This window comes from Salmo trutta, chromosome 20 (genome assembly GCF_901001165.1).
Source record: "Salmo trutta chromosome 20, fSalTru1.1, whole genome shotgun sequence".
Lineage (NCBI taxonomy): Eukaryota > Metazoa > Chordata > Actinopteri > Salmoniformes > Salmonidae > Salmo > Salmo trutta.
The window spans coordinates 28,376,613-28,404,506 of NC_042976.1; the positions used below are offsets into that span (position 1 = coordinate 28,376,613).

The 27,894-nt window shown below is 44.4% G+C and overlaps 1 protein-coding gene across 1 annotated transcript in view; it reads left to right on the plus strand.

Annotated features, from left to right (window-relative positions):
* Positions 1-27,894, plus strand: part of LOC115155830 (unconventional myosin-XVI-like) — a 181,558-nt gene that overhangs the window by 66,017 nt on the left and 87,647 nt on the right. The window contains 12 exon segments of the mRNA XM_029702807.1: positions 3,275-3,425; positions 3,572-3,719; positions 3,894-4,004; positions 6,684-6,749; positions 11,166-11,293; positions 14,428-14,533; positions 15,853-15,970; positions 17,077-17,224; positions 18,352-18,472; positions 22,027-22,144; positions 26,483-26,554; positions 26,726-26,867. Of these exon segments, the coding sequence (XP_029558667.1) occupies positions 3,275-3,425; positions 3,572-3,719; positions 3,894-4,004; positions 6,684-6,749; positions 11,166-11,293; positions 14,428-14,533; positions 15,853-15,970; positions 17,077-17,224; positions 18,352-18,472; positions 22,027-22,144; positions 26,483-26,554; positions 26,726-26,867 (1,429 nt within the window).

Sequence of the window (27,894 nt, forward strand, 5' to 3'; positions counted from 1 at the left end):
GTTCTCTGGAGCAGGTTTTCATCAAAGATATCTCTGTACTTTGCTCCGTTCGTCTTTGCCTCGATCTTGACTAGTCTCCCAGTCCCTGCTGCTGAAAAACCACATCATGATGCTGCCACCACCATGCTTCAACATAGGGATGGTGCAAGGTTTCCTCCAGACTTGACTCTTGGCATTCAGGCCAAAGAGTTCCAACATGGTTTCATCAGAACAGAGAATCTTGTTTCTCATGGTCTGAGAGTCTTTTGGTGCCTTTTGGCAAACTCCAAGCGGGCTGTCATGTGCCTTTTACTGAGGAGTGGCTTCCGTCTTGCCACTCTACCATAAAGGCTTGATTGGTGGAGTGCTGCAGAGATGGTTGTCCTTCTAGAAGGTTCTCCCATCTCCACAGAAGAACCCTGGAGCTCTGTCAGAGTCACCATCAGGTTCTTGGGTCTCCTCCCTGACCAAGGCCCTTCTCCCCTGATTGCTCAGTTTGGCTGGGCGATCAGCTCTAGGAAATGTCTTGGTGGTTCCAAACTTCTTCCATTTAAGAATGATGGAGGCGACTGTGTTCTTTGGGACCTTTAAGGCTACAGAAATGTTTTGGTACCGTTCCCCAGATCTGTGCCTCTACACAATCCTATCTCGAAGCTCTATGAACAATTCCTTTGATCTCATGGCTTGGTTTTTGCTCTGACGTTCACTGTCAACTGTGGGACCTTATATAGACAGGTGTGTGCCATTCCAAATAATGTCCAATCAATTGAATTTAGCACAGGTGGAGTCCAATCAAGTTTTAGAAACATCTCAAGGATGGTCAATGGAAACAGGATGCACCTGAGTTTAATTTCGAGTCTCTTAGCAAAGGGTCTCAATACTTATGTAAATAAGGTATTTATGTTTTATATTTTTAATAAATGAGCAAACATTTCTAAAAACCTGTTTTCGCTTTGTCATTATGGGGTATTGTGTGTAGATTGCTGAGAAAAAAATATATATTTTATCAATTTTAGAATAAGGCTGTAACGTACCAAAATGTGGAAAAAGTCAAGGGGTCTGAATACTTTCCGAAGACACTGTATGTCATTGCCCAATGAGGACAAGCTCATCCATAAACCAAACATAAAATGAACACTTCACACTCTACCTGATTCTTTCTCTGGACACACAAACACACACACACACACACACACACACACACACACACACACACACACACACTGAGAGAATAGAATGGAGGTGTTCAGAATTAATCATCAGAACTAATTTGATTCATTCCATAATGGGTATGAAAGTAGAATATCATTACTGAAGTGAATTATCTGTCATTTATGTATAGAAGCAGAAGAGACTATGAGAGTATGACCACACTAACATGATTCCTTCTCATTTAATCTAAGTGTGTGTATGCATGAGTGTGTGTATGCATGAGTGTGTGTGTGCCGTGGGTGTGTGTGTGTGCCGTGTGTGCCGTGTGTGTGTGTGTGTGTGTGTGTGTGTGTGTGTGTGTGTGTGTGTGTGTGAGGAGTTGAGAGACTGCTCCTTTTCACTATTTGCAATAACACACAGACACTAGAGCTCATTTGGGTTCTATCTTCTCTGTCTACAGAGATGTATCTATGTATCTATCTTCTCTGTCTACAGAGATGAATCTATTAACAGACCCTTTCCTGCTGGTGCTGATGTTATGTCTTACCTGTCTTTTACCCTGGGCTCCCTAGCTGAACAACACTAGCATACAACTCCTCAGGGAAAATAGACTTTGTTCTTTGAGCTGCTATGGACTAGGTCTGTGACGATACCATTCTCGCAATATTTTTTATATGGCAAAAATGAAAACACGAAGCAGACCAATCTCAGAAGCCTTCTGTATATAAAATATTGTGTGCTTGGAATATACATAACTGATGTTTGTTTCCAACATTAGGGCTATTTTCCTGAAGAAGTGAAATCCGCTTTGTGTTTTGTTTCCTTGCCACGATGCTAACGATTATCGCAATATTGGTATCATTCCAGCCTTACTATGGACAACATACTACAAGAGCTGCTTCTTAGCAACCAAATGTGTTAGCAGAAATGCCACAGCAATGTTGAATTGCAATGTCTTTGAAACCCCCAGAGAATGGCTAATGAAACTTTGTAATTGTAGTGTGTAATGTAAAGACTGTCTCAAGCATTGAACATCAGTGGACCTCACTTATGGAAGCAGAGGAGAGAGACTCATGTTCTCCATACCAACCTCCCCATCATAGTGTGAGATACTGTAGGCCTATTGCAGTCCCCTCCTTACTCCATCCCCTCCCCAGGTGTAATCACACCACAGACTCTCTAGCAGTAATCTATAGTCCATTCTAACATGTAGGCTTAACTCAGGGATAGATGTGACACCACAGGGAGACAGAGAGAATGACATATTTCTCACTTAGACTCCCCCCCAACGTGTGTGTGTGTGTGTGTGTGTGAGAGAGAGAGGTGGGGATATGGGTGTCTAGGGGGTTGTCACTCTCTATGAAATAAAAGAGGGGATATACAGTAGCCATACTCCTCCCCTGTGCCCTTTTAGACCTCATTAAAGACTGAGGGTATCTTCACTCCCCCTGTCTCTGAAGCTCAGATGGATAGGTCGTCCATGGGGTTTGCACTCTGCACAGGCACATCCATATGGATGTGAGGGGGGGTCAGTGGGTTAGGACGAGGCCCTTAGTGAATTAGCCTAGAATGATTCAGAGCTTTGGATGGTACGTCTATATTACTTGTCATTAATGTTCAGCGTATTGATCTTGGAGGACATTTCATGTGTCTCGTTGATTGGCTGGTGTTCAAAGTCAATGTCTACGCAACATTCCACATCTTTGCAAACTAGATATAGGCTAATTTAAAGCACTCTATGATTGAAAGCACTGAAAGTTACCATCAGTGACTTAAATGTCTTCTGTCCACTATAATTAAAGTCATGCTCCAGAGATTTCAACCAGTCATTTTGAAAGTAGTGTTCACGAGCCAAAACGAGTCCCCGACAATTCTGTACTACGTCATCCATTGCTTATGATATGTTACCTTTTTTTGGTGCAATTCGTATGAAATGTTACAAATTCAAATTTGTACAATAGGTTATGAATTTGTAAGTTCTTAAGATCCCGGACTGCTTCTTTAAGCAAGTTTAAATACCACAAACCTCTGATGTGCCTTATTGCTATTATAAACTGATTACCAACATTAATTGAACAGTAAACAAGTGGTTACCCTTAGTGGTTACTCTCTTAACCCCCTTTGCTCTCTGTCCTGGTTCCAGGCATAGCAGCATCTGACCCCATCATGGCTATGCTGCTGAGAGCAGAGGAATGCTGGGTAGAGAGACTGAAGGACCCCTCTGTGCCCCCGCCCCCTTCAGATGAGCGCTATGATGGAGGTGCACACGACCACACCATCCCCGTCAAGAACCTGTGAGTTTTTATCAATTCATCAAATGATCATATGACCTCACTTATCTATATTATGCATTAATTATAGTTCAAGTGTGTTTCGATATCAGTATTCAAAAGCAAATGATACCCTTAGTAATCCTATTACCCCCACCCCTACCCTGTAGCACCCCCCTGTCCATGTCCCTCTCTAAGAGGGACAGTCTGTTGGAGAAGTGTGCCATGTTCAGTGAGGTGGGAGGGGGGCTGAGCAGACAACCCTCTCTGGACAACGGTCTGGACGGACCTACAGAACCCTACAGCAAACTGGAGCAGGCAAGTACAATCAACATCTGCACTACAACATAGTGTACACTAAATATGTGCACTACTGCTATATACTTCACATCTCTACTACAGAAAAGTTTACATGTACAGTATGAGAAAGTGTGCACATGCACCAAAACCATGTGTGGTTACTATGGTAACCTGTGTGGTGTTGTGTTGCAGGTGAAGCTGATGCCTCCGGCGCCTAATGATGACCTGGCGTCTCTCAGTGAACTCACAAACAGCAGCCTGCTCTACGAGATGCAGAAACGCTTTGGCAATGACCAGATTTATGTAGGTAGAACACACACACACACACACACACACACACACACACACACACACACACACACACACACACACACACACACACACACACACACACACACACACACACACACACACACACACACACACACACACACACACACACACACACACACACACACACACACACACACACATGGACACACAGACATACAATTGGAGTGATGTATGAGATGTCAGCTTGGACAATGGGCAGTCTTTCCCCTTGACTCTGCCCAGATCCAGAGCTGGGGAGGCGAACCAGCACCCTCCAGCCCAGCAGCACCCTCCAGCCCAGCAGGCCAGTGACAGAGATAGGTGTTTTTGGCAATTGCTGGGACAGGGGAGGGAGTCCTGTTTTTGGTCTCTCTGTTGCCAGGCCAGGCAATGGTAACTGTGCTAGTGTGAGTTGTAGGGGTGGTATGTTTTTTGAGTCAGTCTTCCAGCTCTCTGTTCTGGGATAGTGGCTGTTGTGTGATGGGTTTGTGTGAGCTCTGGCCAGGGCCTGGTGTCTGGAAGGTGGCCCAGGAGACTCACTGTCTGCTGCCCAGGGACTTTGAGCCATGGCTGGGGGGATGAATATAACTACTAAGAGCCACATGTACATGCACGGATACACAGACACCCACATTAATGCACAAATTCACACAGACACACACACTCACAAAAGAGACATTTCCTATGTTGGAGAATCAATGCTGGTTTGGTTCGATGGAAGAAATCCATGACTACATTTATAAGAAATACTGTACACCCCTTTTCCTTTCGGTTTCTGGTCATTTTAACCACCTTTCATTGTCCCAATCTCCCTGAGTCTATTGTCTGGTCTATAGCTCAGCATGAGGGACTGTGCTGTATAAAGACAGGAACCAGATCAATGTGGTTATCCGCATCACTGTGTGTGAAGAGGCTACAATAGCCTGTTGTTACTGAACTACAGATGGAGGGGAGGTAAGAGAGGAGGAGGTAGATTGAGAGAGAACAGAGAAGAGGGGGATAGAATGAGACGAGGAGAAGGGAATAAAAAAGAGATGATGGGAAAAGATGAGGAGGAGGAAGAAGAGGAAGAAGAGAGCATGGAGAGAGGAGGCAGATGAGAAAATGAGAGAGGAGCATGAGGTGGAGGAGGGAGAGAGAGAGGAAACCATGGAGAGAGGGAAGAGAGAGAGGACAAAGCCATTGTAATGTTCCATATGCTCCCCAGCAGGGTGGTCAGAGACTGGGACTTTGATGACTGGGCTCCAGCCTCCTGCTTTGTGCTGGGATGGAGGGATGGTACACAGCCAAGCCCAGGGACTGGAGAGGGTTGTGGGAGGGATGGATGACAGTTGGGAAGATTTGATGGTGGTTGTGAAGGAGTGGAATTTGAGTTTTGTTCTTGATGCTACTATATAAGATTGAGAGCATGTGATTAAGTGTAAGGGTCACAGTTAACTTGCTTTGCGTTAAAGTTACCCTCTGGCACAGATCTAGAATCATCTAACCCTGCCATTAGGGGTTAAAATGCAAAACTGACCTTAGAACAGTGTCTGTGGGTAACTTTGAAACTCATTAACCTTCAGCCCAGGCCTGAGGATAGGCAAAGCAGCATGTTAGCGTTTTAGTGATAACACGTCCTATCCAACCCCAGCAGGGCACTCCTAGGGGACAGAGGGTTAGCGTTTAGCAATTAGCCAGCCTCAGGGTATTTGTGTGGGAGGTAGGGCTAGCAGCTTGTAACTGTACAGTAGTAGCTGTAAGGGTTAGGGTTTACTCTATGTCTCAGTCAGAGGAAGGGATTTTGGCAGTTAGTAGCCCATCTAAACAGCCTCAGGGTCTGTGCGTTGGAAGAACGAATAGCTATTGAAATGGAATAAGAATACCTCTCTATCTCCATGCAGTTTTTGCTATTTGTGTTTATAAAAAGGGGTTTTGGTGGTAATGTTTTTTAAGTGATTTGCAGCGTTAGTTGCCGTTAAATGTCAAGTTGATTACATGTTGCATTGATTTTTTTCAAACGTTGACAGGGTCTCATGTCCGAGCAGACCGCTATTTGGCAACATTCTATTCATATGTCTCAGCAGTATCCCGTGAACCCCTGAAGCTCATTACAGTAATATTGTTGACTATGTTTTCCCTGCATTTGAGTCATTTTAGTTATCATTAGAAAAGCCTTTCTAACCTCTATCACACTTCCTTGTTCACCAAGGCGTACGCATGCCCCAGGAGCGTGTATTTGGGAATGAGCATATCCAACCCCGTGGCAGCGGGGGAGAATACTTTTGTGAAGAGTTTTGTAATTCTCATAATGGTGTTTGTTGTCATGTTTGCCATAGCATTAGTGCTGACACAGGCCTCTCCCATCCCTCGTTGTGTTTGGGGAAGGGATTTAGTTAGTGCTAAGTTGACCTTCAGGCTCCATGAAAGGGATGGGGCTTTGTGCTTCAACAATTAAGACGGTATGGCTCTATGTGAACTTCTGTGTTTACCCCAGGAGTTTAGTGGCTGGTAGTTTGACCGTGCTTCAGGTCAAGACAAGATGCCTCAACGCCAGTATATCAGGATGAGATGTATACCCCTGATGTTACAATATTTCAACTGTAATAATCCATTATTTTAATAACGAGATGCATTTCACTCACTGTATGTCTCTTTGGTTAAAGAAGTAATGCAAGTTATTTTTTTCAGACCTACATCGGGCACATTCTCCTCCTGGTCAATCCTAACAAAGAGCTCCCCATTTACTCTTCACTGGTGAGTACACATTATACAGTAACCAACAAGATCTCATAGTGTCCCTTCAACATTTGACATACAGTGCCTTGCAAACGTATTCATCCCCCTTGGCGTTTTTCTATTTTGTTGCATTACAACCTGTCATTTAAATAGATTTTTATTTGGATTTCATGTAATGGACATACACAAAATAGTCCAAATTGGTGAAGTGAAATGAAAAAAATAACTGTTTAAAAAAATTACAAAAAATGTCAAACGGAAAAGTGGTGCTTGCGTATGTATTCAACCTCATTGCTATGAAGCCCCTAAATAAGATCTGCTGCAACCAATTACCTTCAGAAGTCACATAATTAGTTAAATAAATTCTTCCCGTGTGCAATATAAGTGTCACAGGATCTGTCACATGATCTCAGTATATATACACCTGTTCTGAAAGGCCCCAGAGTCTGTAACACCTGTAAGCAAGGGGCACAACCAAGCAAGTGGCAACATGAAGACCAAGGAGCTCTCCAAACAGGTCAGGGACAAAGTTCTGGAGAAATACAGATCAGGATTGGGTTATAAAAAAATATCAAAAATGTTGAGTATCCCACGGAGCACCATTAAATTCATTATTAAAAAATGGAAAGAATATGGCACCACAACAAACCTTCCTAGAGAGGGCCACCCACCAAAACTCATGGACCAGGCAAGGAGGGCATTAATCAGAGAGGCAACAAAGAGACCAAAGATAACCCTGAAGGAGCTGCAAAGCTCCACAGCGGAGATTGGAGTATCTGTCCATAGGACCACTTTAAGCCGTACACTCCACAGAGCTGGGCTTTACGGAAGAGTGGCCAGAAAAAAAGCCATTGCTTAAAGAACAAAATAAGCAAACATGTTTGGTGTTTGCCAAAAGTCATGTGGGAGACTCCCCAAACATATGGAAGAAGGTACTCTGGTCAGATGAGACTAAAATTGAGCTTTTTGGCCATCAAGTAAAACGTTATGTCTGGCGCAAACCAAACACCTCGCATCACCCCGAGAACAACATCCCCACAGTGAAGCATGGTGGTGGCAGGATCATACTGTGGGAATGTCTTTCATCGGTAGGGACTGTGAAACTTGTCTGAATTGAAGGAATGATGGATGGCGCTAAATACAGGGACATTCTTGACTGAAACCTGTTTCAGTCTTCCAGAGATTTGAGACTGTGACGGAGGTTCACCTTCCAGCAGGACAATGACCCTAAGCATACTGCTAAAGCAACACTCGAGTGGTTTAAGGGGGAACATTTAAATGTCTTGGAATGGCCTAGTCAAAGCCCAGACCTCAATCCAATTGAGAATCTGTGGTAGGACTTAGATTGCTGTACACCAGCGGAACCCATCCAACTTGAAGATGGAGCAGTTTTGCCTTGAAGAATGGGCAAAAATCCCAGTGGCTAGATGTGCCAAGCTTATAGAGACATACCCCAAGAGACTTGCAGCTGTAATTGTTGCAAAAGGTGGCTCTACAAAGTATTGACTTTGGGGAGGTGAATAGTTATGCACGCTCAAGTTTTCTGTTTTTTTGTCTTATTTCTTGTTTGTTTCACAAGAAAAAGATTTAGCATCTTCAAAGTGGTAGGCATGTTGTGTAAATCAAATGACACAAACCCCCCAAAAATCTATTTTAATTCCAGGTTGTAAGGCAACAAAATAGGAAAAATGCCAAGGGGGATGAATACTTTCGCAAACCACTGTATTATGGATGAACGTCTATTTTTTATGTATTAATTCCGCATGGTTACAGGTTTAATTCCACGTGGTTACAGGGTTAGAACAGAAACATCTCAAAGGTTAACAGTTTAGGCATTCATTCCTAGTGATTAAGGTTAGGGCGATGGTTTGGGGATGGCTCTGCAAATCAACTGACTTCATACCATTAAGTATCATCAAGTATTCTCAATATTTGCTGGAGCTTCGAAAAATGCCATAGTGCAGTGTGAGCAGTCAACATTTTTGCCTACGACATTATCAGGACCTTTTCAAACATCCAAAATAAACATATATTTCTAGTGGTTAGGCTGACACTAACACATGCATTTTGTCTTTATTTTCCTCTAGCTAGGGTGTAGCTTCATGTTTTGTACTTGTATATCCTCTATAATGTATCTTGTCAATATAACACAGAGAATATGTTAACAGTATGTGGCGTGTGTGTGTGTTGAGTTTTCTGTTGTGTGTATAATTAGTTTATTATGAATGGATGAAATGGGCCTTGATGTGGTCCATTAATAATGTATTGTCTTCCTGTCAGTGATGTACAGTGGAGGGCTGACTCTGCACTATACACTAGCCAGGCCAGGGAGAGATCCTGTTCAGAAAACACACACACACACACACACACACACACACACACACACACACACACACACACACACACACACACACACACACACACTGTATATCTGCTGGGCCGTAGCCTAGACAGGCATTTATGTAATGCATACACATCTTACTGTATCAGACGTGCATTTACGTAACACTGACAGAAACATGTCTCTTTCAGTCTTTACATAAAGTACACGTGTAATCCCTCTTAGTTATTTCTGACACAGGTTTAACCTATAGTAGGCTATGTTTGCCGTACCTCACGTGGTGTGTTTGCCTTACCATGCCTTGTGTGACTACAATAGCAATGACAGCTGAATAGTCACATTAGTGGGACAATCTGTGCTCGCTGTCTGAAGAAATACAATATGACAAGATGACCACCATCACCATCATCACTCAGCTGACCTCATGGCAGCTGAGAGATTGCCCATGAAACGGGGGTTTAGGAGGGGGTGGGGTACCCCTAGCTTGGTTTTGGACAGATGCCTGACTCCCCTGGCAGTTCCATCACCCCACCATATCTGTACCTTAAATCTGGCAGAATTTAACACACACCCAAGCCTTGCACACACACTCCACCTGAGAGAGTGAGAGAGACATATGTCACAACATGTGTGATCTGCTGCTAACAGGCTGTCACCCTCTGATGTCTGTCTACCCCTTCCACCAAAAACAACCCCCTTCCTCTCCTCCCCTCCAACCCCACTCACATCTGCTCTGTGATGGGGCAGACGTTTGGGGTTGGGGACTGCCTGGGGCTTGATTGAGTCTGGCTTGAGAAAGGGATCCGAGGCTGGGTTTGGTACTGTGGCAAGGGCTGGGCAGAGTGGTGTGATATTTGGAGCTGGGTTTTGGGGCTTGCTGGACTGGGGAATGGGTTTTTAGTGGTTGGGTTTGTAGGGCTTGGCTGGGGTTGGGATAGGGAGCTTGTGGGCATTGTATGTAGTGTTTGATGTGTCTCAGGCTAGTACAGGAGTGGAGAGAAGCCACGCTGTACTGTACATGATTAGTGCCACAGAAACCCTTGAAATATAATAAACTAGGTGTGGGGGAGGATTTAATGGCTGTTATGTAAGGCTTCAGGGCAACATGTAGGTGTGTGTGTTCTCTGTATGGCAACCAAGTGACAGGGTGGCATATGTGTGTATTTTCTCTTTTCTCCATTGCCCATCCCCTCCTTCTCTGCTTTTCCTCTCTCTGTATGTATTTTACTCAAACTCAAACTCCGCTGCTCTGTCCTTCAGACGTCCTCCAACAGTCAGACAACGCTATCTCTGCTCCTGCCCCTCCCTTCCCTCTCTTCCTCCCTTTCTCCCACTCTTTCTCCATCCCTTTTCTCTCTCCCCCATCCTTCCTTGCTGTGTACAACCAATCTCCCCATTGCCTCCATGCCCGTCTGATCTAAGTGGCAGTCAGTCAGTCGGACACGGTCCAGCCCAGTGTCAGCATTCAGCTATTAGTCGGTTGGATGTTCTGCTAAATCAATGTGTTCAGTCAGTGTTACAGGCCGAGGCATGGCACACAATGTGTACTACTGTTTTCTATCTCTACAGTGCATCCTATGAGAATAGATAAGCTTAACACTAATAGACTAGCAGCATGAAACAGTCTTTGAAACACTGCCTTTTAAAACGCCACCTCAACACACTGAGTCAGACAGTTTCCACTAACCACTAATTGCTCTGTCTGTTTCTGACTGTTGGTTTACATGGCCAAAGTATCGGGATTGGTGAGTGGTAAGCCACACTTTGCCAGAGTGCTGTGTTCTACACACACCAGAGGAGGCTGGTGGGAGGAGCTATAGGAGGACGGGCTCATTGTAATATCTGGAATGGAACGGTATCAAACACATAAACTTATGGAAACCTGTGACACACACACTTGTAAAAGTATACACAGGTTAGATCTATGTAAGGATGAAACCAAGTGGTGAGTGTGTACATGCGTGCGTGTGTGTGCGTGCATGTCAGTGTGTCATGTAAGAATGGGCTGTAACTATTCTCTCTATGTAACTGTTAAGGATTATGACACGTATGTTCTCTCTCTATCCCTCTTTCTCTCTCTCTCTCTCTGTCAGGTGAGTCAGTTGTATCTGAGTTCTTCAGGGCGTCTGTGCTCCTCTCTGCCTCCTCACATCTTCTCCTCAGCAGAGAGGGCCTACCACATGATGCTGCAGGAGCGACGCCCGCAGTGCTTCATCCTCAGGTACACACAAACACAGAAAGAGAAAAAACACACACACTCACTAAACACATGCCAATATGGCCTCTGTGAGGAAGCATTAGTATTTCATTCAGATCTGAAACCCTGCCTCTTTGAAGAGTATCTTAAATCATTTTCACGCCCCCCTCTTTGAAGAGTATCTTAAATCATTTTCACGCACCCCCCTCTTTGAAGAGTATCTTAAATCATTTTCACACACCCCCCCTTTGAAGAGTATCTTAAATCATTTTCACGCCCCCCCCCCTCTTTGAAGAGTATCTAAAATCATTTTCACACACCCCCCCTTTGAAGAGTATCTTAAATCATTTTCACGCCCCCCCCTCTTTGAAGAGTATCTAAAATCATTTTTATGCACCCCCCTTTGAAGAGTATCTTAAATAATTTTCACGCCCCCTCCCCCCCTTTGAAGAGTATCTTAAATCATTTTCACCCCCATTTGAAGAGTATCTTAAATCATTTTCATTCCCCCTTTGAAGAGTATCTTAAATCATTTTCACCCCCCCTCTTTGAAGAGTACCTTAAATCATTTTCACGCGCCCCCTCTTTGAAGAGTATCTTAAATCATTTTCACACACCCCCTCTTTGAAGAGTATCTTAAATCATTTTCACGCCCCCCCTCTTTGAAGAGTATCTTAAATCATTTTCACACACCCCCTCTTTGAAGAGTATCTTAAACCATTTTCACGCCCCCTCCCCCCCTTTGAAGAGTATGTTAAATCATTTTCACCCCCTCTTTGAAGAGTATCTTAAATCATTTTCACACACCCCCCCTCTTTGAAGAGTATCTTAAATCATTTTCACCCCCCTTTGAAGAGTATCTTAAATCATTTTCACACACCCCCCTATTTGAAGAGTATCTTAAATAATTTTCACGCCCCCCCTCCCCCCCCTTTGAAGAGTATCTTAAATCCTTTTCACCCCCCCTTTGAAGAGTATCGAAATCATTTTCACCCCCCCTTTTGAAGAGTATCTTAAATCTTTTTCACCCCACCTTTGAAGAGTATCTTAAATCATTTTCACGCCCCCCCCTTTGAAGAGTAAAAAAATCATTTTCACCCCCCCTTTTGAAGAGTATTTTAAATCTTTTCACCCCCCCTTTGAAGAGTATCATAAATCATTTTCACGCTCCCTCCCCCCCTTTGAAGAGTATCTTAAATAATTTTCATGCCTCCCCCCAATTATGATTGCGATATGTTGTTGTATCACCTAGATGAATGCACTAATTGTAAGTCACTCTGGATAAGAGTATCTGCTAAATGACTAAAATGGAAATGTAGATTGTTAACTCAGCATCAGTAAATGATTTAGAGTAGGTGAATGGTCAAATGAGGACCACTGCCCAGTTTGTTCAAACCCACCCCTGCAGGTCAGTTAAATGCTCCCAGAGAGATTAATGAGCCTTAGTCTCAGCCCAGACCTGTTAAACGATCACAGAAAAATGAATGGCTTCAGGTGCCTGGCTGGATGGAGGCAGCTTCCTGATTGCAATTAAACCCGTTACGGCTCTCCACCAACGTTCACGCTGAGTCGCAGCGGATCTGGCAGCAAGTTAATGCATTTCGGCCGCTGGCTATTCATCACACACACCTCATTTGCAGTCTTCCATGCTCCACTGGGCTGGAGGCAGTCAAAATGTTAGGTGCCTCAAGGGCAGGGTACACACACCTACACAATCATATACATTCAGTACACATGATCCCTGGAGGCCAGGGTATAGACACATGCCCAGAAGCACAAAACGCCCTTAAACTCTAATAAAGCCCTGTAAATGAAAAGAGAGGTAAACTGCTGTGTTCATACTCTCAGCAGGGTCATTAATAGGAGGACAAAATCACATATACACACACATACACACACACAAATACACACAGTGCTGTCATTAGTTGGGGCTTAAATTACCTCCTAAAGCCATCTGCCATCTGTGTAAAGTAGCTGGTCTCTGCTCTCTCTCTCTGTCTGTGTGTGTGTGTGTGTGTGTGTGTGTGTGTGTGTGTGTGTGTGTGTGTGTGTGTGTGTGTGTGTGTGTGTGTGTGTGTGTGTGTATCCATGTTGTGTAGTTAGACAGATCTTACAGTATGTCCAACTGTTAGTGTAAGTCCCCCATGGAGCAGATGAGTGCAGTTCACCACAGTCAACCTAATCTGAATGATCTCAGTGAGATGAAAGTGGATGGATCAACCTAACCTGAATGACTTCAGTGAGATGCCAGGTGGATGGATTCATCTAACCTGAATGACTTCAGTGAGATGCCAGGTGGATGGATCGACCTAACCTGAATGACTTCAGTGAGATGCCAGGTGGATGGGTCGACCTAACCTGAATGACTTCAGTGAGATGCCAGGTGGATGGGTCGACCTAACCTGAATGACTTCAGTGCGATGCCAGGTGGATGGGTCGACCTAACCTGAATGACTTCAGTGAGATGCCAGGTGAATGGGTCGACCTAACCTGAATGACCTCAGTGAGATGCCAGGTGGATGGATTCACCTAACCGGAATGACCTCAGTGGATGCCAGAGGAGCAACTAGATGAAGAGTACATATGACCATGAGCTCCACTTGCCATCTCCACTAACCCAAAGAAACTTCCATAGGTCTTCACTTTCAGTGGCCTTCACTAGAATAAAGAAAGAAAATGAATTACAAAATGTTCCTAAAAAGTCACAGAGCACCTGCATTATAACCATAGGCTAGGTTGTTATGATAGTGTCCACTTGATAAACAATACCATTGTTATGACGAGTTGCAAGATTGTGAATGGGATGGGGGGTTGAGAAAGAGAAATGATACCCCAGAGGAGTGATGTCAGGCGGGTGGAGGAGTTTGACAGATGTGACAGATAGGAGCCTGGGCTACACCCAGATGACTCACGCCGCACAACACACCCATTCACCTGAGACCAGGCACAATGTTGACACACATGGATACACTCACAGACACAGATATTCACAGCCTTGCATGGACACACACAGCCACACACATCTGTCTTTTTTTTGTGCTACGTATGTCTAATCACCCTTACTACATTAACAAGCCTCTATCTCTACCTCTCTCTCTACCTCTCTATCTCTCTGTGTTTCTCTCTCTCTCTGTGTGTGTTTCTCTCTCTTTCTGCAGTGGGGAGAGTGGTTCTGGGAAGACAGAGGCTTGTAAACACATAGTGAGACACCTGGCAGTGAGGTCCAGCCCCAAAGGCTTCTCTCTTGAGCCCAGGATGAATCAAGTGAGTCTGGCCCTGGTTGTCTTAAAAATATTCATCCACTCTTGGAGGACAATGGAAGTTGAATAGAACATAACAGACAGACTAGCTCAGTGGGTGTTCAGTCCACTGTTACAGAGTCCCTGTGGTGTAGTGATTTGAGATATGGATTCATGGACCAAATGATCTGTGTTAGCAGGCTGGCCTTTACATCAAACCCCCAGGTTGGTACAGGTTCCTTTATTTCCTTGATAGCCATCGCTAGGTTCTGTATGATGACACAAGCCCATTGTGTTTGTGATTGGCCCATTTGTCCCTGAGAGAATAGCATCTAAATGATGTCGATTCTCTTATTACTCCTCTCACTGTCCAAGGTGAGAGGAGTAATAAGAGAATCGACATGGTGCTCAGCGAGAGGTGCTCAGCGATCGTTTCTGGCCGTGGATTCAAAGTATACTGGTGAGACCCATTGAAGGAGAACATAGAGGAGTACAATGGGACAGGAAATTACCATAGCGACCATTACATGAAAAACCATTATGATTAGGACATTGTGTGAGAATGTTTTATATGCAGTGATCAATTGCAATGATACTGTATTAAACCAGTCTTGTCTGGAAGCAGCGGATTAAAAGAGCCCTTTAGTAAGAGCAAGGACTACTGTCAGTGCATTCAACCTTACATCGACATTTTGTCAGAATTCTAATGGTTTTCTTGTTGTCTAGCATGCTAGGGAAGTATTATTACACTCAATGACTGAAGATGAACACCATCTTGCTATTTGATAGTCCTAGCAGTGCTCCTTATTACAAACCGAACACTTTTTCATTAGACTTTCTGTTATGACCTTAACAACTCAGAGGTACACGTCATTGTTGAACAGGGAGGAGAGAAAAACTCTTGCTTGGCGATAGTGGAACTGTATCTACACAGATAAAGTCATGGGTTGGTGCTAGATAACATATCTGGGTCAACACAGAGAGCACAGAGGGACAAATGAGTGTGACAACCAGTCAGTGGGGATATATTGTCCCCTGGTGGAGAGAAGTTGTATTGCGACAGTCAGAAGTCATTTTGCGGCAGGCGGTAATTCACACTCAAGCACCTGCTTCAGAAAACCTCAGTGAATCAAATTACCGAGGAATATTAGTTCACATTAACACAACTGTGTATCTATGAACATGCCATCACCAATGCATGTCTTGGTGATGGCATGTATAAAAATGTATTCTCTAAAAGAAGTGATGAATATGTCCAGCCCAGAAAGGGACAGTGGATATATTGATGGTTGTATTGTACAGTATATTACACTGTCTCTCTCTATATTATGTGGTGGCTTGTAGGTGAACTGTATCCTGGAGGCGTTTGGTCATGCCAAGACTACCATGAATGACAACTCCAGCCGCGTCATCAAACTCCTCAGCCTGCAGTACTGTGACAAGAGAAAGACACTACTCAGAGGTAGACACTACTACAACTTTACGCAGGGGGTTGTTCTATAACTAACAAAGGGACTTACTAACTACACTACTCAATGTCTACTCAGATTAATACACCACTACACCCTCATAGCAAATCATTTTATAACTAAACCAAGATAGACCACAGCCTGTCATTTCCAATGGGAACAAGTGAGTCATAGTGGGCAGAACAAACAAGGAGGTGGGTAGAGCCAAGCATGAGCTGGTGAGATCCTATTGGCCCGTTCTAGCGTATGTCTACATATTTCTGTTAGAGAACGCCTACTCTGTGAAGTGTGCTTGTGTAATAACTCAATTCGCCCTTGCACTCCTTCAAAATAATGAGATTATTCTAAACTTTGGCAAGGGTAAAATCTACAAAACTTGTATCTGATCCAAGTTTTGGGAACAGAAAACTCTATTGAGATAAAATATTTAATCAAAGACAAAATTAACAGAATGTCGGCCAAAATCCATCTCCTTCCATCTTCTCCCACTGCCCGTTACTGGGCTTCCTCTCACTACCATATTACCATATTTGGTAGTGAGTGGAAATGCCAAGCGGATGCTTCACATTTATACATCTGATGAAATATCTGTCTCATTGTTCTTGATGTATGGCCAACAGGGGGGAGCATAACTCTATGAGTAAACCTGTCAGGCTTCAATCTCTGTCTTTCCTACAGAACCACATTGAGATAGATAAATTGATTTACTCATACGTAATGGCTGTGTATGAAAGATGAATTTGACTTAAGGACACTCAGGTTTTTTGTTTGATAATTTGGTCTGTGGCCTGGGATTAATAATCTTGAGAGTACACATTGGTATCTTAATGGATAATTCTGTTAAGATTACAATGTGTGTGTGTGTAGGTTTATATAGGTGTTTTTACAGTAGGTGTGTTCCCCTACTACTGGTTACATATGGTTTAAAGTTTATTGACAGAGCATGTGTTATTATGTGGATTACATTTTGTGTGTGTGTGTGTGTGTGTGTGTGTGTGTGTGTGTGTGTGTGTGTGTGTGTGTGTGTGTGTGTGTGTGTGTGTGTGTGTGTGTGTGTGTGTGTGTGTGCGCGTGTGTGTGCGTGTGTGTGTGTGTTTAGCGCGGATATACACATACATGTTGGAGAAGTCCCGCGTGGCCTACCTGCCTCGTCAGCAACACAACTTCAACATCTTCTACCTGATGGCTGAGGGCCTGTCACCTGAAGAGAAGAGTGCCCTACACCTCAATAACGTCCTGTCTCACAGGTCTGTACCTCAACAACGTCCTGTCTCACAGGTCTGTACCTCAACAACGTCCTCTCTCACAGGTCTGTACCTCAAAAACGTCCTGTCTCACAGGTCTGTACCTCAACAACATCCTGTCTCACAGGTCTGTACCTCAACAACGTCCTCTCTCACAGGTCTGTACCTCAAAAACGTCCTGTCTCACAGGTCTGTACCTCAACAACATCCTGTCTCACAGGTCTGTACCTCAACAACGTCCTCTCTCACAGGTCTGTACCTCAAAAACGTCCTGTCTCACAGGTCTGTACCTCAACAACATCCTGTCTCACAGGTCTGTACCTCAACAACATCCTGTCTCACAGGTCTGTACCTCAACAACATCCTGTCTCATAGGTCTGTACCTCAACAACGTCTTGTCTCACAGGTAATAGGGCCATGCAGATTACAGTAACATAGGAAGAGTTTGTAAAATGTTTTAACATTTTGAGAAGGAAACTGGTTCAATCTGGGTGAGAGGCAGAAATATGGGAATTCCCCCCCTCAGTCACCTGCTAGCAAGATGAAGGGATGTTGTGCATGTTTAAATCTATGAGAGTGAGTGTTTGGGAACGCTTTCATTCTCATGCTGAGTTTGTAAAATGTGTGTGTGTGTGTGTTCGTGTGTGTGTGCGTGTACGTGTGCGCGTGTGTGTGTGTGGTGTGTGATAGCATTCCTGTCTGATATCCAGTGACCTGGATGCAGGTTTTGGAGTCTGGTAGGCACGCTACAGCCTCTGATTTAATGCTGTGACTGCGTGATCAAAAGCCCTCCGACTCTAGCCCATTTGGGGACCCCTTCTCTCTCCCCCTCCCCACCCTCGCTTTCTCAGCAGGAGATTGCTCTGACTGGTTAAAAATCATTCAGCGTGAGAATACCTGCTCAACCACCATGCTTTAAATGACCTTTTGACATGATTTCTTTGTTTCAGGGTAAAATATTATTTCTTTAGTCCCTCAGTGCACTATGTCTGTAATGTGTGAACTCTCTCTCTGGTTTCTCTCTGTCTGTGTGTTGTTACCTGCTGCTCTTCTCTGTACTGTAGTTGATCATGTCTGCGGTGTGTAGTGTGATAGCTGTCTCTCACTGGTATCTGTCTGTGTCTATCAAGGTACCTGAGTGCAGGTGTTCCCGCAGGAGACTCCCCTCCTGTGGCCTCAGCCTCAACTCAGAGTAGAGACCGTCTCACCGCAATCAAACAGGCCCTCAGAGCACTGGGCTTCAACAAACTGGTACAGTAACACACTGTGTGTGTGCGTGCATGAGTCTGCATGTGTTATTTGCCACACATATGGATGTGTGTACGTCTATGAGTCTATAGGGTCAGTCGGTACCAGAGGAGGCTGGTGGGAGGAGCTACAGGAGAACGGGCTCAATGTAATGGCTGAATGGAATTCATGGAATGGAGTCAAGCATGTAGTTTCTCCATGTTTGATGTGTTTGATACCGTTCCATTTATTCAATTCTAGCCATTAAAATGAGCCCGTCCTCCTATAGCTCCTCCCACCAGCCAGGAGCTAGGAAGGCATAGCAAAGCAAGTGCCCAAATTACCACGGTAACTGCCTGTCCCTTATTAAAAGGGGCAGCTGAAAATGTTTCTCACACCTAATGATTGTGCTTGATTGAGCATGGATCACTCCCAAAAACTTTTATTCATGAACTTTTTGTAATTTCTTATAATTAAAACACTCAAATATTTTAATTGTTTTCCTAGACTCATCTGTGTGCTTCTACCTTTCTACTTAGGAGCGCATCATGTACCCTTTCAAAAATGTCAGCATAGAGCCCTGAACTATAATAATAAATAAGCCGTATCACTCAGCGTTTTGTGGCAGGGAAGGCACGTGTTGATTCTTGATGTTCAGTTGTAGAACAGTTTATATGTTTTAACTATTGTATCTAAATGATTTCTTTTAACATACATGGCAGATCATAAAAATGAAATGAAGCAATATATCCCATTACTTCTTACTAGTAATACTTTTCTTGTTGTAGAAACATTAGAAAGCATGCTCATCTGTTTTTCGTTGTTGTGACTTCGATGTAATTATGGCGAAAACAATATTTTGATTGGTAAAAAAATATATATATATTTTTTTGTTTTATCTACCTGCCACAGTGGATGGTAGACCAAAAAGTACATTTTCCACCCTGCTTGTGAGCATGCTTGCATGTGATGGTCGTGTGGGCTTCTGCATGTTAGTACACTAGCTATATCTACAGACTGTACTGTGCTCTACCTTGTCTGGTGTGTGTGTACAGAATGAGTGTTCTCATCACATTATCACAGACTATGTATAGGCTGCAGTCAGCATCTGTCAGCACTGAGTGACCAGAAAGTCAGCTTTTAATCCCTCCCACAGCCAGCAGCTGATAATGTAGGAGGGAGGAGGGGAGGGGCTGATGGGGGGCAAGAGTACTTCCTGAGAGAGAGAGATAGACAGGGGTGATTGACATGGAGAGGGAAGGGGAGAGAGGGGGATGAGAGAGAGAGAGTGAGAGAGCGAGAGAGAGAGACTACCCATCGGTGCCTCCCTACGCTCTCATTGGGAATGACTCATGAAGAACCTCAATCACTCCTTTCTCTCCCACTCTCTTTCTTCTCCTCTCCTACTGCAGGACTCTCTCTCTACATTGCATAGAGTGTCAGACAGACTAATAACAGCTCCTATAACACACACACATGCAAACTGTCCAGTAGGGTTGAGGGATCCTACTGGACAGTTTCCTCTACTCAAAAACAGAGAGAAAGATAGAGAGAGAGAACACTGTATATATACATAATACGACATTTGTAATGTCTTTGTTCTTTTGGAACTTCTGTGAGTGTTATGTTTACTGTTCATTTTTATTGTTTATTTCACTTTTGTATATTATCTACTTCACTTGCTTTGGCAATGTTAACATATGTTTCCCATGCCAATAAAGCCCCTTGAATTGAATTGAGAGAGAGGTGGGGGAAGGGTAGAGGCGAAACAGAGGGAGGAGGGATAAAGAGAGGATGGGAGGGGAAAGGAGAGGTTAGATAAGGAGTTCGGAGAGAGAGGAGAGGTTAGATAAGGAGTTCGGAGAGAGAGGAGAGGTTAGATAAGGAGTTCGGAGAGAGAGGAGAGGTTAGATAAGGAGTTCGGAGAGAGAGGAGAGGTTAGATAAGGAGATCAGAGAGAGAGGAGAGGTTAGATAAGGAGATCGGAGAGAGAGGAGAGGTTAGATAAGGAGATCGGAGAGAGAGGAGAGGTTAGATAAGGAGATCGGAGAGAGAGGAGAGGTTAGATAAGGAGTTCGGAGAGAGAGGAGAGGTTAGATAAGGAGATCAGAGAGAGAGGAGAGGTTAGATAAGGAGATCAGAGAGAGAGGAGAGGTTAGATAAGGAGATCGGAGAGAGAGGAGAGGTTAGATAAGTAGATCGGAGAGAGAGGAGAGGTTAGATAAGGAGATCGGAGAGAGAGGAGAGGTTAGATAAGGAGTTCGGAGAGAGAGGAGAGGTTAGATAAGGAGATCGGAGAGAGAGGAGAGGTTAGATAAGGAGATCGGAGAGAGAGGAGAGGTTAGATAAGGAGTTCGGAGAGAGAGGAGAGGTTAGATAAGGAGATCGGAGAGAGAGGAGAGGTTAGATAAGGAGATCGGAGAGAGAGGAGAGGTTAGATAAGGAGATCGGAGAGAGAGGAGAGGTTAGATAAGGAGTTCGGAGAGAGAGGAGAGGTTAGATAAGGAGATCGGAGAGAGAGGAGAGGTTAGATAAGGAGATCGGAGAGAGAGGAGAGGTTAGATAGGAGTTCGGAGAGAGAGGAGAGGTTAGATAAGGAGATCGGAGAGAGAGGAGAGGGTTAGATAAGGAGATCGGAGAGAGAGAGGAGAGGTTAGATAAGGAGATCGGAGAGAGAGGAGAGGTTAGATAAGGAGATCGGAGAGAGAGGAGAGGTTAGATAAGGAGATCGGAGAGAGAGGAGAGGTTAGATAAGGAGATCGGAGAGAGAGGAGAGGTTAGATAAGGAGATCGGAGAGAGAGAGGAGAGGTTAGATAAGGAGATCGGAGAGAGAGGAGAGGTTAGATAAGGAGATCGGAGAGAGAGGAGAGGTTAGATAAGGAGATTCGGAGAGAGAGGAGAGGTTAGATAAGGAGTCGGAGAGAGAGGAGAGGTAGATAAGGAGTTCGGAGAGAGAGGAGAGGTTAGATAAGGAGTTCGGAGAGAGAGGAGAGGTTAGATAAGGAGATCGGAGAGAGAGGAGAGGTTAGATAAGGAGATCGGAGAGAGAGGAGAGGTTAGATAAGGAGATCGGAGAGAGAGGAGAGGTTAGATAAGGAGTTCGGAGAGAGAGGAGAGGTTAGATAAGGAGATCGGAGAGAGAGGAGAGGTTAGATAAGGAGATCGGAGAGAGAGGAGAGGTTAGATAAGGAGTTCGGAGAGAGAGGAGAGGTTAGATAAGGAGATCGGAGAGAGAGGAGAGGTTAGATAAGGAGATCGGAGAGAGAGGAGAGGTTAGATAAGGAGTTCGGAGAGAGAGGAGAGGAGAGGTTTAGGGATAAGGGGGAGAGGGGGAGAGGGGGATGGGAGTTGACTCTTTGGGAGGAGACTAGGGGGTGGGGGTTTGGAGTATATGTGTGATTTCACTACTTCATGAGTAAAAACAATAACAACTCTTTATTCTCTCCCCACCCCACCTCTCCTCAACCCTCACTCTCTCCTTCTCCCTTCCCCCTCGGCACTCCCACATATCTCTCTCTCTCTCTCTCTCTCTCTCTCTCTCTCTCTCTCTCTCTCTCTCTTTCTCTCTCTCCATCAGGAGATGGACAGTGTGTTTATGCTGCTGTCAGTGGTGCTGCAAGTTGGGGACCTCAGCTTCATATCACTGACAGACGCTGAGACCGCGTACCCCTCCAACATGCAGCTGCTGGAGCGAGGTCAGCATCCTCCCGTCATGTAACCTGGGCCAACACTATGCACTGACACCAGTTTGACAGCAGAGGGAGAGGGGAGAGAGGGGGGAGGGAGGGAGAGCTACGCAGTAGTAATTGTGTCACTATCCATCCTATTGTTTACATCAGCTTTGCTGCAGTCTCCTCCAGTCTCCTCCTTGCACTCTCCTCCCCTCCCCCCTTCTATATCTCTCCTCCCACTCTCTCTCTCTATTCAATTTCAATTTAAGGGGCTTTATTGGCATGGGAAACACATGTTTACATTGCCAAAGCAAGTGAAATAGATAATAAACAGAAGTGAAATAAACAGTGTTGTAACAATGTGCAAATAGTTAAAATACAAAAGGGAAAGTAAATAAACATAAATATAGGTTGTATTTTCAATGGTGTTTGCCCTTTTCTTGTGGCAACAGGTTACAAATCTTGCTGTTGTGATGGCACACTGTGGTATTTCACCCAATAGATATGGGAGTTGCGAAAAATGTGATATGTTTTTTAATTCTTTGTGGGTCTGTGTAATCAGAGGGAAATATGTGTCTCTAATATGGTCATATATTTTGCAGGAGGTTAGGAAGTGCAGCTCAGTTTCCACCTCATGTTGTGGGCAGTGTGGACATAGCCTGTCTTCTCTTGAGAGCCAGGTCTGCCTTCAGCGGCCTTTCTCAATAGCAAGGCTATGCTCACTGAGTCTGTACATAGTCAAAGATGTCCTTAATTTTGGGTCAGTCACAGGGGTCAGGTATTCTGCCGCTGTGTCCTCTATGTTTCGGGCCATATAGGATTCTAGTTGTCTCAGTTTTTTTGTAAATTCTATCCAATGTGCCAAGTAATTATCTTTTTGTTTTCTCATGATTTAAATAGGGGTCTAATTTTGTTTCTGTCCTGGGGCTCTGTGGGTTCTGTGTTTGTGAACAGACCCCCAGGAACAGCTTGTTAGGGGGCTCTTCTCCAGGTTAATTTCTTTGTTGGTGATGGCTTTGTTATGGAAGGTTTGGGAATTGCTTCCTTTTAGGTGGTTGTAGAATTTAACGGCTCTTTTCTGGATTTTGATCATTAGTGGGTATCGGCCTAATTCTGCTCTGCATGTATTATTTGGTGTTTTACATTGTACACAGAGGATATTTTTGCAGAATTCTACATGCAGAGTCTCAATTTGGTGTTTGCACCATTTTGTGATGTCTTGGTTGGTGAGTGGACCCCAGACCTCACAACCATAAAGGGAAATGGGTTCTATAACTGATTCAAGTATTTTTAGCCAGATCCTAATTGGTATGTCGAATTTTATGTTCCTTTTTGATGGCATAGAAGGCCCTTCTTGCCTTGACTCTCAGATCATTCACAGCTTTGTGGAAGTTACTTGTGGCGCTGATGTTTAGGCCGAGGTATGTCGTTTTTTGTGTGCTATAGGGCAACGGTGTCTAGATGGAATTTTTATTTGTGGTCATGCCAACTTAACCTTTTTTGTAACACCATTATTTTTGTCTTACTGAGATTTACTGTCAGGGCCCAGTTCTGACAGAATCTGTGCAGAAGATCTAGGTGCTGCTGTAGGCCCTCCTTGGTTGGGGACAGAAGCACCAGATCATCCGCAAACAGTAGACATTTGACTTCAGGATATATTAGGATGAGGCCGGGTGTTGCAGACTGTTCTAGTGCACTCGCCAATTCGTTGACATATATGTTGAAGAGGGTGGGGCTTAAGCTGCATCCCTGTCTCACTCCCTGGCCCTGTGGAAAGAAATGTGTGTGTTTTTTGCCAATTTTAACTGCACACTTGTTGTTTGTGTACATGGATTATATAATGTTTTTATATAATGCCTCATGATTGAGCATAGCTCTGTTCAAGTAGAGTGTTATTTTGTAGGGGTGTCAGTGAACTGACAGTAAATGCTCTAAGAGACTCTGGGTTGAGGTCAGTGATAAAGTAGTCTACATTTCTTCTGCCAAGAGATGACCTGTAGGTGTACCTACCGTAGGAGTCCCGTCGGAGCCTACCAATGACTATGTACATACCCAGCACCCGACAAAGCTGCAGGAGTTGTGAACCGCTTTTGTTGGTTATGTTGTTGTAGTTGTGTCTAGGGGGGCATATGGGGGAGGGAACGATGTCTCCTCCAAGTGGGTGTTTGTCCGCCTGTGTGCTGAGGATGTCAGGTTCTTGTCCAGTTCTGGCATTTAGGTTGCCACAGATTAGTACGTCACTGGGCCTGGAAATTGTTGATCTCCCCTTCTAGGATGGAAAAGCTGTCATCGTTAAAGTATGGGGATTTTATTGTGGGGATATAGGTAGCACACACAAGGAAATATTTCTGTGTTGAGATAATTTCCTTGTAAATTTCTAGCCAGATGTAAAATGTTACTGTTTTGACTCATTTAATAGAGTGGGTTAGGTCAGCTCTATACCAAATTAGCATATCCCCTGAGTCTCTTCCCTGTTTCACACCTGCTAGTTTGGTGGATGGGACTCCCAGCTCTCTGTAACCTAGAGAGAAACCAGTGGGTCCATCTCCTTTATACCATGTTCCTTGTAGGATGACAATCACTCCCTCGAGTGCTGTGGCCACTTTTTCCTGCTGGGCCCTCAGGTCATTTGTGCCTGTGTGAAGAGGGCTATCAGGGGAGCTGACAGGGGGGCTGTTAGGAAGGGGTGGGGTCTGTTGAGTTGGTGGGTCCTGTGTTGTCTGTCCCATTGTGGTGTTGAGGTTGTGGTCTGGGTCTGAAGTGAGCTGTTCTACTGGCTCCTCTGGGGGAGTGTCCTGCTCTCTGTCACACCTCAGCTGTCTCACCTCCTCCTTTAGTGCCATGGGTGCCTCTAAGTTCTCTCACCTCAGTCCGTAGAGCAGCCAGCTCTCCCAGACAGCTATCCATCTCCACCTTCTGCACTTCGGGTCTTGTTGGGAGGGATGTTGTTGTGCTGGTCTGTTTTGTGGGTTTGTTCTGTCTGGATTGTGTGGACTATCTCTCTGAGCTCCACCATGTCTCTCTCCAGCTCAGTGAATGTATCCTATCAATGATGGATGGGCAGTGCAGTTGTGGGACCTGGGTGTGTTCAGTGCTGGGGGGGTGACTATCCTTGTCTGTAGGACAGTTTGAAGAGGTGTGATCAGACTCCCTCAGGATGGGGGAGTTGTCACAGAGAGAGAGCTTTTCCTGCTGTGCTCTCTCTCTTTGATCCCGTAAAAGTCCTGCTGGAACTGCATGAGGATGCCCTGCACCCTTACTGTCCCAGACTTCTACACATTGACAAAGGTTGTTTCAATTTCCTCAATGTCTAGTATTCTGAGTTTCCACCCTGGGCCAATACCCTCTCTAATGACATAGGGGTAGTGTGCTCTTATAGCACTGTGTCATGCCAGGGGATGGTCTTTGTGGAAAATTAAGTTGCTTACGTTCCCCTCTTTGTAGCAGTCAGTCTCTGGATTGTCCTTGAGGACCTATTTTACTCTCTTTCTCGCTCTCTCTCTCTCACACACCTACACACACAGAGTCTCTCCCATTCTGTCATGTATTTGCTGTTGGTGTTTCAGCCAGTCTGCTATAGTCACCTGTTTGGTGAGCCCCTGTTCCCTCTCATGCTGTTACCATTGTGAGAAGAGGACCCATTACTCCCTACATTACAAGACACAACTACACACGTGTTACCCTGACCTCACAGAGAGTGTAGACAAATTATGTCATCTCCCACACCAAAACAGGGCCCTCTCAAGGAGACGTGAGGTCATTGGGATTCTGAGTTCCTGTCACACTGTTTTTGTGCTAGTTCATATGCCCTGAGTCCAGGGATGACTAAGCGCTGCCAGCATATAAGCGGTGATGAGTTTTAGCGGAGATTGACTCGTCATGTCGGCTCAGTGATGTCAGAATGAATTAAGCAGGCTGGAGCGAGAAGTGTTGCTTTGATCAAAACAACTGGGAACACCGAAATATCCGACTTCCGACTTCAAAGTGTTCGAGACAACTGGGAACTCTGATAAAAACGAGCTCCGACTGGGAAAAATAGTTTTGAAAGGTCATCCAACTCAGAATTCCAGGTCGGAAACTCTGGCATCATTCTAGAGCTCTGACTTTCCGACCTGAAGATCACTGATGTTATAATTTGACCTCGTTTTTTCCTGAGCACCATCAGTACTTGTCAGACTGTGACATGTCTTATTTGAAACTGTTTTTGTCTCTCTGTGAGTGACTGAAGTTTAGGCTTGAACTGAGTATGACCTTTCCACCCACTCCCTATCTCTGTTTTCTGTTCTTTTATCACTTTACTTATTCACTTTCTCTTTTCTCTCTCTCTCTTACTCTCTTTTTTCCCCTTTTCTCTCTCTCCAGTATCTGGAATGCTACAGGTGGGTTCTGATGACCTGAGTTCTGCCCTCACCTCAGATGTGCAATACTTCAAAGGTAATCACTCACCCTCTGTCCTCGTCTTTTCCCCAAACATTGACTGACTTCACAATACAAACATACTTCCCATCTGTAAGCTGAAAATAGGATTTCTATGGTAACCGTTTGGATGTCAGACCCAGGTCACCATGGCGTGTACCCTCTTGTGTACCCTCTTGTTTCCTTCAGGTGATGTCATCACACGGCGTCACACGGTGGAGATGTCACAGCACTACAGAGACCAGCTGGCTAAAGCCCTGTACGGACGCCTCTTCAGCTACCTGGTCAACAACAGCAACTACTACCTACAGGGACAGGACGACAGCATGGGGTAGGGCAACGTGTGTGTATGTGTGTCTGTGTCTGTGTCTGTGTCTGTGTGTGTGTGTGTGTGTGTGTGTGTGTGTGTGTGTGTGTGTGTGTGTGTGTGTGTGTGTGTGTGTGTGTGTGTGCATGTGTATCGTAGGCATGTACATTTTTCATTGTAAACACTACAAGGAATTAATTGACAGCCAGCACAGATACCCATTAAAAACCTTCTGTCATATGTCCATCATCACAGACTCAACAATAGCTCATGCAAGCCTGTCAGAAAGACAACACTGATACTATCACTCATAACATATCGTTTAAACTGGAGAGTTGGAATAGTTCGCATTTTACGTACAAACACACACAGAGTTGACTTGGAGACCACACACACACAGCGTAGAGGTGGAGGCCAGTGGATCCTTGGTCTTGGTGTGTTGATGTTTTTCAGCCTTATCGTCATGTTAGATAAGCACTATTATCTTCTGGAATGTGTTTTTTTGCATTGACCCTCTCACTCTCTCTCTCTCTCTCTCTCTCACTCACACAAACGCACGCACACACACACACACACACCAAAATATGCAATAACTAATATACAATGCCGTCGTAAAGTATTCAGACAACTTTACTTTTTCCACATTTTGTTGCGTTACAGCCTTATTCTAAAATGGATTAAATAAAACTATTTCCTCATCAATCTACACACAATACCCCATAATGACAAAGCAAAAACAATTATTTTGAAATTTTGGCAAATTTATTTAAAATCAAAAACAGAAATACCTTATTTACATAAGTGTTCAGACCCTTTGCTACAGTATGAGACTCAAAATTGAGCTCAGGTGCATCTTGTTTCCATTGATCATCCTTGAGATGTTTCTACAACTTGATCAGAGTCCACCTGTGGTAAATTCAATTGATTGGACATGACTTGGAAGCCACACACCTGTCTATATAAGGTCCCACAGTTGACAGTGAATGTCAGAGAAAAAACCATGTCGAAGGAATTGTCCGTAGAGCTCCGAGACAGGATTGTGTTGAGGCAC